This window comes from Habropoda laboriosa, unplaced genomic scaffold, assembly GCF_001263275.1.
Source record: "Habropoda laboriosa isolate 0110345459 unplaced genomic scaffold, ASM126327v1 scaffold65, whole genome shotgun sequence".
In the NCBI taxonomy this organism is placed as follows: Eukaryota; Metazoa; Arthropoda; class Insecta; order Hymenoptera; family Apidae; genus Habropoda; species Habropoda laboriosa.
In genome coordinates this window covers 2,957,230-2,970,058 of record NW_017100254.1, presented here as the reverse complement: position 1 = coordinate 2,970,058, position 12,829 = coordinate 2,957,230, and the positions used below count along the sequence as shown (strand labels likewise).

Sequence of the window (12,829 nt, the reverse complement as noted above, 5' to 3'; positions counted from 1 at the left end):
AAAAATATGCACCTGACAATATGGATCTGTGAGTAAGCTTTGGACACTGATTAACACCTTTGAAATTGTCAATGCTAATGACCAATTGTGATGTATTGAGTCTATACCCACATCACCATGTCTAGAAACATTTGGATGAAGTATTTTTGTAAGGAACCTTACTATTGGTGGGTACAGGGGGTAACTGCAAAAGTGTAGGAGAGTTATGTTATTCAATGCAATAGAATTAAAGGCACATATAGCTTAAACTTTTATTTCATGCTCAATAGGAAAAATATATACATTTACATACCTGCATGGTACTTGTAGATAAAGATAAAATAAACCTCCTTCATATGGACTTCCTACAGGTCCAGTTATTGTAGCTTGCCAATGACAACACATTTGATCTAATGGAGTGGCTTCAATACCTTCAGGAGGATCTATTCTCAAGCTTTTAAGTTCACTATGTAATCTATTTTTTCTCCATGAGTTTTCTTGAATTCTTGGCAACTGCGATCTCAAACACGTTTGTGCTAAACATGTTCTACAAGGTGCTGAAGAAGCCAAAAGATCATACACTTTATACCAATTTTTAACACATCCAATAGGTTTATATAAAGGCCATCTTAATTTAACATTTTGTTGCCATTGTTGTGATGTTACATGCGTTGATAATAAACCACACCATCTGCGACAAACATTTGCAGCTGACCAAAGACTAACATCGTCCAAATATGAAAAAACAACTAACAACACTTCCGGTGGTAATCTTTCCACTGGAACTAACCCTGGTTCCGAAATAGATTCATATCTGACATGTTTATAATTTGTTAACATCTCTAATCGTTCAGATAAGCTATATGATCTTGATGATTCTCCTACATTATCATGTACTTTATAATTCCATTGATAATGCTGATAACTGTCTAGTTCCTTACTTTTTTGGAATGGAACTATGTTATGTAATTCTCCCTTTACCATACATAGAGTACGAGCAGTAGAAACCTCTCGTTCATGATTCTTGTGAGTTTCATTGTGTGCATTACTTATATTTTGTACGCAATCAGAATGTGCATCATGTGGAAACTGCACATTTTGTGGTAAAGCTGCTGTACTTTTAGAATTGTGTATATTTATACCACAGTGTATTTTCTGTATGGCTGAAATATTTTCTTTCTGCAAGGTAAAACATTGTGCTATGTGAGAATTTAGGCTAAGCATATTTGATATGTTTGGTGTACTTGAAGATGCATTTTGTGGAGAATTTTGTTGTTGCTGACTGGCTCTTCTTTCATGATTATAATAAAGCTCTGTTGGCTCATCATTTCCTGAATCTTCATCATCTGTTTTCTACAGAAACAATTAAAAAATATAATTATATCATTATATCACTCATTTCATTATAAATGATATTTGAATCAATGAAATTCTAGTATGTCTATTGCAAGTGCTTATATGTATACAAAAATAAAACATACTTCACTAAAAATTGGAACTTGTAAAAGACCAATGTCATTAGGAAACAGAAATGCATGACATGTTGAACACACAGGTTCTTCAAAACATGGTCCATAATACCCATTACAGAAACAACAAGTTATTATCTAAAAGAAGTAACAAAACATTTATATGCAATGTGATACAAAACACTGTACTAACATTTGCTTTATATGTAACACATTAAACAAATAAGTAATATTGCTGGAATAAAAAATCTTTAACATGTTCATTACATGTCGCATGGCTAGCATAAATGTAAGGCATTCTGTAGCAGGATGAGGAATTTTAAACAGGGTGACACTGAAATAGATGACCAAACTTTGGTTGCTATTCTACTTTTCCTAAGGATGGGAAAAGGTCATATAAACAGATCAGGAAACTCTTCCTTCCTGGGATATAAACACATTATTCAGTTATTAATGCTTTCTTAATTTCTGTAAAGAAATATAAAGTATTCCACTTCAAAAATCAATGTCTCTTTCAAAACTTTAAATGTATATAATGTAGAAAAAAAAATATTATTCTGACATCTCCCCTTTGAAATCATGCAACTTATACTTCATACACTTTTTCGTATAACAAATATTTTACGAGTAATTTCAAGTCGTCAAGTTAAGTGAATCACCCTGTATAAGCGAATTGCATTATTAAACATTTAGTAATTAGAAATACCTTTTTATAACGCTGGAAAATATTAAATACGTATGCCAAATTTAAGTGCAAGGTTTCAATGCTTAACACACTTACCGGAAAATCAAATTCGGGACAAGGTACGTATTCTATTGATTCAGCAAAATCATCTTCTAAATTTAAAGTTTCATTATAAGCACCCCCTTGATGTATCTTTTGTTTGCTCGCATGCGAAGAACTATGCACTACCTTGTCACCAGCCATTTTAGAATCATAACAAATCCAAAGTTATTCTATAAAACTGTACACTGAATCTCATCGATCTTTGCCGGAACCCTAGAACTAACACAAACGCATACCGACGGTGATTCTATGTGAAATGGCATCATACATCATTCGCTTTCGTACACAATTTACACCATTGCACATAGAACCACTACCGGTATGCGCTTGTGTTGGTTCTAGGGTTTCGGCAAAGTTCGATGAGATTTAGTGTATATACATTATTAAATTTTATTGTATGTAATTTTACATGTTTCATATTTTTCACAAATAGCTATTGTTACATCTGGTGGTCTTCTCGAGAAGAACAAAAATTTAACTAGGCGAGGGTCAACCGGCCTGTACCACGGGATGTAAACGAACAAAGATCAGAAATTATTTCATTCACGCGGGTTATACATTCGCGTTTGACGAAGTCTCTCTTTTAGCCTATGTGCGACACTACGAATTTCGTGAGGGTTTCTCTACTTCGTACGGAATATGTGAAGATAGTAAAACTGTTACCTTCCGCAGATAACATACCGGCTGCAACATAGAAAGTAAAATCACACCGTCGTCGATGAGGAAGGAGGCGTTGATGTGAATTAAACGCAACGTGTAGATTTATCCTTAATAATTAACAAGGTTCGGAAATTCTGAGCTGAACGATTAAGACTTTAACACTGAAATAAAGATTAACTAGAGGTTCAATTTAAATAACTTAAGTATATCTTAACAATAAAAACAAAACTAAAGAAATACAATTGAAATATAGGACTAAAACTACGACTTAAAGTAAAGCTCATGACTTAAAGTTGAAACAATTAGACTTAGAATACAAACGGACGCCAGAACGCGTGAATTATCTGATAGTTAGAACCCAAGTGACCGCATGCTGTCCCGGAAAACGTACGTAGATTATCTCATATAATGGAAAAACAATTGAAGGATGATTAGTGAACAAGAGAATAACGTTTCAACTTTCTAAGTGCTTCCGTGGATTTTCGCGCGCATCGGCGCGCGCACGTACTACATTGATCACTTTAACATACAAATTACAATTTAATAGTAGACAAAGGTCCTTATTCTATGTTATATTTAAATGTACAGTAAAATTATGATTATGGTTATATTTAGTTCGCTATGAATATGTACATGAATGAGTGCATTGAAACCTGGGGGGGGAGGTGGGTTCGCATGAAAATTGTAGCCTGTGGGCCTCATAGCTGGTTCACATGACTCGCGGAGCGTGGATGTTACAGTATTTACTATTCAAAAATTAACAAAAATAACTTTAAACACAACTAATTTATTCTAATAAAACTTGTAATTCTGTAAATATAAAAATTTTAAAGTAACCATAGTTATTTGGAGTAACAAGAAAAACATAAGATTGATACATTTTGCATCTACGTAAATTTATAATGTTATTTATGTAAAACACATTATTTTGTCTACTTTTTATTATTTACATTATATGTAACAGAAAAAGGTTTGCATTATTTCATGAACAAACTTTTTTATATTTTTTATTTCTTATTTATGATAAATAAAGCTCTTCTTATCATTATTTACAATTATTATATATACAATTTACACATATGTACATGAATATGTTTAAGGCAAAGTTAAAGAATAAACGAATTTAATTAATATTTGTACAAATTTACATGTTAATTTAAAAATAAAGTTAATTGTGAATATTTAAAAATAAAGAAATGAAATTCATACCATTTATCCTTATGAATGTATACATTTGTTCTGTAACATCTTCCGATAAAAGATATTTTCGCATAATGAAATATTTTGAATACATTTATTATATTAGCAACTTAAAATTTTACTATATTTTATCTAAATATAAGTAATTTTAAAAGGTTATGATTAACGAACAACTTTTATGCTTTGATTTTTGCTATTATGTAGTCAAACTTGATACATTTACATTTATTCCTCATTATTTAATTCGACTTTTAAATAAATTTTATATTTTTGCCGTATTTGTCATGGTTTCATAATGTCAGATATATTTTATAGAGTTTATATTATTCAATAAATTTTTAATTTCACTATATTCTAATTACTACGAAATTCGCGAATCACATATGATTGACAAGTTAAATGTTTATTCGCGATTGGTTGAATGTTTTCATTGGCTGCATACTCGACTTTTGTCATGTGATTGTTCCCTATTTATGTTAATATCAGTGATATTGTCTCGAAATCTTGTGGCAAAACAATAACAAACTGTGTTTTGCGATTGACTTGTACGAATATTTTTAATGCGTAACTAAGGAAAGTGGTATAAAAGTAGACAGCAACTTGTACTTTTTCATTGTAACATCTTTTTTTATACGTGGGAAGAAATTCGAATTTTTCAAAGATCCAGTTCAGAAAATTTTTTGAGCTAATGTTATTGCCTAGGAAAAATATTTGCTGACGAAAAGCATGGTCGTTTTATCTGAGGGTGGTGAATGTACATACCGTGTAAGCGTGTAGATTGAAGATTTTCAATCATTAATCTGTATCACGAAGTATGCAAACAGATGAACCTTCATATTAAATTTCATCATTTTCCTGAACTGTAAATTAAATACTGTAAGCATACACGGATTCTAATTTATTTGTGTCTTGTTTAGCTTTATACGAATTCAATATAATAATTGTGTATACCTTCAACATGTTAATAAATTTTTAATTTTCAATTTAATTAATTTTAAGGTTTATTAATGGGAGAATCTGGATACATTGAACTATTTTCGGAAATTAAAACTAGCTCAATGGATGGAATAATAAAGCAAGAACCAAATCAAGAAATGGGTCCATCCTCTGCGTCAGTACCAATACCAGGAGGACATAGAAGTACTAGAGGTGTATATGATCAATTCTCACCATCTCCATTAATGTCAATATGGCCCAACAAATCAGATCACATAGAATCACCTTTTAAGGTAGATTCTGATCAATTAGATGACTTTTTTAAAACAGAAAGGTGGGAAGATGATGATATACTACAAGTGGACAAAGCAGATCTTATACAAGGACCTACACTTGCTGAATTAAATGCAAATGATGATACACTTCTTGGTGATTTAAATTTTGATGATTTACTTTTACCAGAAGAAAGAGTTCAACCATTTAAAATGGATGTCAGTACAACTCAATCAGTTGGTCCATTATTTAATGATAACAATGCTAGTTTTGCTCCAAGTAGTTTTCCACAATCTGGATTAACGTACCGTAACATTTGCCCTACATATATAAATGCACATGGATTCAATTTGAATATAAATATCAATGTTGCTGATAATTTGGAAACAATTAGTCCCAATGCTTTTCCAAGTCCAGGAACTAGTAATATTGCAGGTTTGTATATAATTTCACTTTATATACTTTTATAAGAAATTACTATTAAACTGATACCAATATAATTATAAATAATTAACCTTTATTTTTTTAAATAATTTTCAATTGTTAATGATTTTATTGATAATGTTACTAGAATATGATGTCATTGAAAACAAGATTTAAACTTTGTTGCTATTTGTAAAATGTGTGTACATGAGAAGAAATAATATATTTTCAAATAATTTTTTAAAGGTAGTTCAACTGCAAGTTCATCAACATCTCCACATCCTATGAATAGGCCTAATGGACAGTCTGCTCTTCATGAATTATTGATGAGACGATGTGAAAATTCTTTTGATAGTTCTATGCGTGGACAGATGGATATTGCATGTACAAACAACAAGTCTAAGGTGTCTAGGTTATCAATGTCTGCACCATCACAGACTATGGGATTAGAACAGATTTGGGCTCGTAGAGAACCACGTCCACATTTATTAAGTACTGGTAGTCTTGGTGTTGTTGAAGCAGGTTCAACAAGTAGTTTAAGTACTGGAAGTGCACTTAGTCCTGATCCACTCTATCATATTGACCATCTTAGTCATGATGAAGGTTATGAAGATAGTGATGATGACAGTGATCATTATGATGATTATAGCAGTGATAACGGTACTTTGATGTTTATTAACAAATACTATAATCTTTCATGTAAAAATTTTATAATTTTATATATTTTCATGTATACATGGTAGTTTCAAATTTATATCATGAATTTTGATATAGTTCAAATTTAGCAATAAAAATAATAAATAAAATGCAATAAGCTATACATTTTTGTAGATACAGGTGGTAGTGATGGAGAAGATCAACACAGTGGAAGTAGAGTAGGAAGTGGAAGTGTGGATTCAAATCGAGAAAGTAAACATAGTAAGAAAGAACGATATTTTTGGCAATATAATGTTCAGGCAAAAGGGCCTAAAGGACAAAGACTTGTTGCAAGGGCACGTCTTGAAGATCCACATATTTTAAATGAAGCCACGGACCCTGTTTTTAGTCCTCATTGTGCACTGCGTGGAATTAAACACAGTGGAAAAGCCCGAAAAGGAGATGGAAATGATCTTACTCCGAACCCACGTAAATTGTATAGTATTGGTCGTGAATTGGATAAATTGTCTCGTATTATTAATGATATGACACCAGTTTCGGAATTACCATTTACGGCAAGACCTAAAACGCGCAAAGAAAAAAATAAACTTGCTTCTCGGGCATGTCGATTGAAGAAAAAAGCTCAGCACGAAGCGAACAAAATAAAACTTCATGGTTTGGAACAAGAACACAGTTAAGTACATGTGGTTGTAGAGGTTGTTCCGTAAATGCACACGCATTCGGCAAATATTTAAATTTAATTTTCCTGAAAACTAAACTTTTTATGAAAAATTTTATTCCGTATTTTCTCTTTATTTTTTCATGTAGAATTACCCCCTCTACGATTGTACCATCAGTTACAGAACGCTCTGTACATGAGTAATAGTCTGAGTAGTATATAAGTTTAAAACTGTTTAAAAATTTTAATGAACTACTTTTTCTTCTTAATACATTGTTTCATAATAGAAAGGGAAGCTACTTTAATACTTAAATAATTATTGTTGTAGGACGATTAATTCAAGGTATATCTCAAGCTAAACAAACACTTGCAGCAAAATTAACAGAACCAAATCCTGAAAATCAAGAAGAATTGACACGTCAAATGGAGAGATGTTGCAAATTAGCCACCAGTTAGTACAACTATATTTTTTTTATAGAAATTTTATAAAACGTTACATAGCTCGAATTTATGGATATAATAATTTTCGGATAGTTATGGCAAATATGAGTAATTACATAATTGGTTATTTCATCTTGACATATTTTTAATAGCTTTTTTTTTAATAATTCATAGTATTAAATTTTTTAAACAATTAAAATAGAAAGATTATGAGGATGTACTTTAGTATTTATTTCTTATTTTTGTTACAGAAATACAAATAGCAAATCATACGACCGATTTTGTCAACAAAGTATTGGATAAAGTACGTGCTGGTGTACCTGATGGTGGCATCGACGATTTTTAATATTTCAAAGTTGTTTGCTAAGAATGTTCATATGTGCGCATAAAACATGCGAGAAAGAAACGATGTGTATAAAATGCTAAATTTATAGCAAATCAGGAATTAAATGCTTCTCATGGAGATCAAAACTCAAAGAATAGAAAATAAGAACATGAGTAATTTCATTTTAACAATAGATTATTTTTATCAGCATTTTGCAACATCAATTGCAAATGATTTTAACATACATTTATATTCTAGGTACCAGAATGTTATTTTACAACATTATTTTGTATGTAGTATAATATTATTTTACCAAAAGTATAAGTATATAAGTATATAAAAACATATGATATTATTTTACCAGTTATCAGTTACATATTTTTTTATGTAAAGTTATACATCATTAGTTTTTATTTCATTCACGATCATTTTTTTGATAATTATCTATGATTTTTTGGTGGGATTTATGTGGATTGTGGTAGGAGAATACAAGTTTTCAATTTTCAAATATGTTAAATGTACCATCAATTCTCTCTCGCTAAGGCGCTGCATTCCTATTTTCCACTTCTGCTTCTTCTTCTTACTTTCTTGTATATATCATTTTTGCGCATGCTTTTGTGTATGTTATGTGTGTGCGTGCACATGCGCGCGTGAGAGTGTGCATGTATACATAAGATGAAAAAAACAATGTGCTGAATACCGCAATATTATTCCATATAATAGCATAGAATAAAAAAATTATAAATATAGTATCGGTATAGAGTATAATAACTTAAAGAAAACCTTCTCTGATATTATTAGCAATTTATATTTTTGTTTTCTTTTTTTCGTATTACGATGCGCGAGAAGTATTCACTAATCGTAATCAGTTTTATATAATTATATGTAAAGTTTTTATGTTTAAATCTTAATCATGTTTTAGAAATATGATACGGAACATTTGAAAAATTGTGTATGTCTTAAACTGTATTTCTAACTTATAAACGTAATATATATCTGTCTTTTTTTTTTGCACATATGTAATTTTTAAGTGTTGTATATAACAACATAATGATTATGGGTAAAGTTACTGGTTTTAATAAATTATATGACGTATCAGTATATAATTCTACAATTTTTATATGTTTATATAAACATTTACAGCAATTTTGTTTGGGGTAATATTGCGAATTTAGGCAAATGTTTTTTTTACGTTATAATACATGTGTACACACGCGTTATCTTGTACATAAAACTTTTTTTATGATACATGCGACACTTGTGTTCATAATTAAAGTTAAAACATTGGTACTTCCCATGCAAATGTAAAAAGTACACAAATTTTGTTAATAATTAAAACAACATTTAGAGTATAGGATAAAGTATTACCTGATAAATAGGTTTTTTTTTTGTTTGAAAGACAATCAGTATAAAATTTTAGATTGATACTTGACAAGCTACAATATGGAAGTGATAAAATTCGTTGACAATGTTAATTTTTGAAATGCTACTTAGATTAAGTTATGTGTAAATATATCTTGGAAATTAGTTTTAATTTCACACACTAACAGGTTCACTTTTCTTCTGAGTGTCATACATATTGTAATCTTTTAAATATAAAAAAATAGCATACTGTTTATAAAAAAGGTTCTGTAATACCATACATAACTTCTATAGAATATATTGCTTAATATAATTTTGTTTTGTAACTTTTGATAACTTACATATGTGAATATTATGTAGAATACAGCATACATTATACAATTTTAATGTTCATCATTTGAAATATTGTTTAAATGATTTTATGAGTGAATGAATGTGTGTGTCTCAGCAAGCGCGCACATGTCCATGTACACACAATATATTTGATTTGCTTGGAAACGTTGGAACATTTCATATGCTATTGAAGATACACCAAAATTTTTCTTGTTAATATTGATAAATGTAATGAAGGTTTCAAGGTGAATTTCATTTTTGTAATTTTGAAAAAATATTTATGCTATGATTACATTTCTTGAAATAAGCTGAGTGATATATCACATAAGGATTAATGTTATGAATGATTTTATATGACATATTATTGAACTCATCTCGATGAACGCTATTAATGAACTTACAAAAATTTATTTGTACTATAAAATGCTCCTTTATAAAAGAAAGAATTTTGTAAAAAAACGTTTTTGCGTCTTCAATTGCTTACAAAATTGTTTAGCATTTCCAAATAAATTTCTATGTGTGTGTGTGTGTGTGTGTTTCTATAATTTTATTTGTTAATGCTTAAGATGAATGTTACTATTTGACTACTTTCCCAAAGAGTTATATAAATTGTTTCTTTTTGGTATCAGGAATTCTTTATTATTAATTTATAATTGTAATTCGTAAAATACTGTGTGTAGTTTACACTGAAATTAGTAGAAAGCTGTCTCAAATATATATTTCTAAGATTGTTATATAATTGATTTAATTAATACGTTCTATTCAACTTTGATACGATTATAATTGTTTAAAGCAAATTTCCGAAGAGTAAGTAGTATGTTTTACACATGTATGAATGTATGTACTAAAATTTACTTGTTTAAACGGTGTTTCGTTTAATTACAGTTTAAAATATATCTATTGTTCTTAACACTGTAAATGAATATCCGAAAAAATTAGAAGGAGACAATTTACTTTCATTCACATTTACTTCATTTATATTATTTTATTTAACTAAAAAGTATCACGACACGAAAATAATCGAAGGGAGAGAATATTTGTTTCAAACAAGTAAATATTTTTATAAGCAAAAGTTACTTTTTAAAGTAAGATCTCAGGACTATCTACATTTTTTATATGGTAAAACATACATATAACAAAACAAATTCAATCATGTAAGATATTTATCTTATTCTTTATTATTACATATTTCATGATAGGATGAAGTGCTTTACATAAATATTATTTAGCTTCAAGGGATCCATAATTTGATGTAAATACTTCTTTTGTAATTAGGACAGTATTTAAGATTATTTAATGATCAGTACAATTTATTCAATAGAACATGTTTTTCGCGAACTATATTTCTGTATTAATAAAAGTATGCAGCTCTCTTTTAGACAAAATTTTTGCTTATTAGAATATTTGCACTGTAAAAAAATTTCTCTTTTAATTTATCGTCGCATAAGTGAATAAAATGTAAATGTTCCAGGCATTTGAGTTAGAGAAAATGTTCTGTATATTTTGAAATTTGCGAGAAGGTATTCTTTAAAGTAATGAAAGAAGAAAACAAACCATTATCAGTGAAATCGATCTTATTATTAATTGTGTAGGCTTCTGAAAAGTTGTTCATTTTTTCACTAACAATGACAGTAAAATTACCCTTACTCTTGAAATGTAATGAATAATAGAAATTAAGTGGAAATTGGAATTTGGCGCCTACGAATGCGTTCCTGTGAATATTTTTAGTTCATTTTATCTACCTCAATACAAGCCATTACATCTATGCATAATATCTGAAACAATATAATATTTATTTTTTTACGTAATATATAATACATGGTATTAGTATAAATCAGATAGACAAAGCTAGCTATGCTTTCTTTTAATAAAATATAAAGTTAAAGGAAGGAAATATACTAATAATTCGTTTTATATTATTCTTCTTTACAGTATTGTTTTTCATGTATACTACTAAAATATAATTAAATTTTTTTCATGGAACAATTAGTTCTAGTAACTACTATATCCTTAATTTTAAATATGATAATTTGTAAGAAACAGAGTACAAGTAAATATTTGATATCTCTGCTGTAATGTGTTAGCTCTTAGGGATAGTTGTTTAACATTTGTTTCTAGAAATTCGTGTAGCAACATAAGATTTATAATGTGATTCTTTAATAGAAACGTTTTCCATCATTTTGCACAATTCTGAATTATATTTCTGGTAATTTACAAATTCGAACGCGCAAAAATGATGTCCATTTCTTGGCAGTAAAGTTAATCAACGAATTTCTTGTACGTTGTCATATATTGTAAGCTGCTTGTCCCATATTCGTACAAAATGATTTTAAAAAATCACTTTTTTTCCTATGTTTTTCAAATTATGTAATATCTACCATACGTGTACAAAATTTTATAATAGAATTTAAAATATTAACGACGTTATAGAATTTTAAAGTAAAGGGTCAGCGAGAAAAAATTGTCTGTGTCTTAAAACACATGCGAATGCGTCTTTTTATCTTATGGATAATAATTTTATTATGTGTACTTATTGTCTTGTAGGTAATATTTATATGTATTTGCTAATTTAAAACAACAAACAAGAACAATTGTAGATTTTGTGTGAATCGATATTTTCGAGAAATGATCATTTCATCTTGCAAAACAGGTCACAAAATGCACGTAAAAGCCTGTATAGATTAGGATACAATTGCTGAAAACACTGTATCCTGACAGTGGTATATTGGTACCGTCTCTGTGCGCCGTATCACGCTTAACAGTGTTCGGACATAGATGTGGAATTTTTTTAAAGTTACACCGTTAAATATTAGGAGAAAATTGCAAACAATTTCTCTCCTTTCATCCTTAGCTATCTTAAGGATAGTGTGCACAAAGGCCGAAGAAAATGTTCGATGGACGGATGCGTGATAATTCTGTGGAATCTCCGCGAGGCTTGGACTTTGTCAGCGTAAAGTAACTCATTAAGATTGAGAACCACTTTCAATTTGGCCCTTTGGAGACTCCAGAATTTATGGCATGTCTGGCCCTAACAACTAGGTTTGCAGGCAACACAATAAATAACTATTGTTTATTCGAAACGAAAAATAGTTGCCTGCAACGCGTGACCACTTGAGACGATGACATAAATCTGGCCACAGGATACGCCTTAACCCCCGGTGCAAACGAATGATGCAATCAGGATCAAAATAATTTCTCAGGACCAAAGTAATGTACCATTATGGAGTATTTAAATTAAAAAAAAATTGTAATAGTTTCGAGTAGTGTATAAGTATATAATAGTTTATTAAATAGAATTTAATAAAAATTTATAAACAATCTCTTAG

At 29.5% G+C, this 12,829-nt stretch overlaps 2 protein-coding genes across 2 annotated transcripts in view; one reads left to right on the top strand and one right to left on the bottom strand.

The window, feature by feature from the left end:
- The window catches only part of LOC108572239, a 2,729-nt gene extending 259 nt beyond the window's left edge, over positions 1 to 2,470 (bottom strand). The window contains exons 1-4 of the mRNA XM_017934437.1: positions 2,230 to 2,470; positions 1,461 to 1,586; positions 293 to 1,332; positions 13 to 184 (exon numbers count right to left, since the gene is read on the bottom strand). Of these exons, the coding sequence (XP_017789926.1) occupies positions 13 to 184; positions 293 to 1,332; positions 1,461 to 1,586; positions 2,230 to 2,376 (1,485 nt within the window). The 5' untranslated portion in view covers positions 2,377 to 2,470. The remainder of the gene's footprint in view (positions 1 to 12; positions 185 to 292; positions 1,333 to 1,460; positions 1,587 to 2,229) is intronic.
- A 2,629-nt stretch (positions 2,471 to 5,099) lies between these two features.
- On the top strand, positions 5,100 to 7,829 carry LOC108572403 (protein CREBRF homolog). Its single transcript, XM_017934638.1, has 5 exons — positions 5,100 to 5,739; positions 5,974 to 6,387; positions 6,559 to 7,056; positions 7,371 to 7,493; positions 7,735 to 7,829. The coding sequence occupies exons 1-5, from the start codon at positions 5,103 to 5,105 to the stop codon at positions 7,827 to 7,829; spliced, it is 1,767 nt and encodes a 588-aa protein (XP_017790127.1). The 5' UTR covers positions 5,100 to 5,102.
- The last annotated feature ends 5,000 nt before the right edge of the window (positions 7,830 to 12,829 follow it).

Excerpts from the sequence above, each read along its gene's own strand:
- LOC108572403 (XM_017934638.1), top strand. The coding sequence starts at position 5,103 with ATGGGAGAATCTGGATACATTGAACTATTTTCGGAAATTAAAACTAGC. Across the intron at positions 6,388-6,558 it reads TGATTATAGCAGTGATAACG|ATACAGGTGGTAGTGATGGA; the intron begins GTACTTTGATGT and ends ACATTTTTGTAG. Across the intron at positions 7,494-7,734 it reads ATGTTGCAAATTAGCCACCA|AAATACAAATAGCAAATCAT; the intron begins GTTAGTACAACT and ends TTTTTGTTACAG.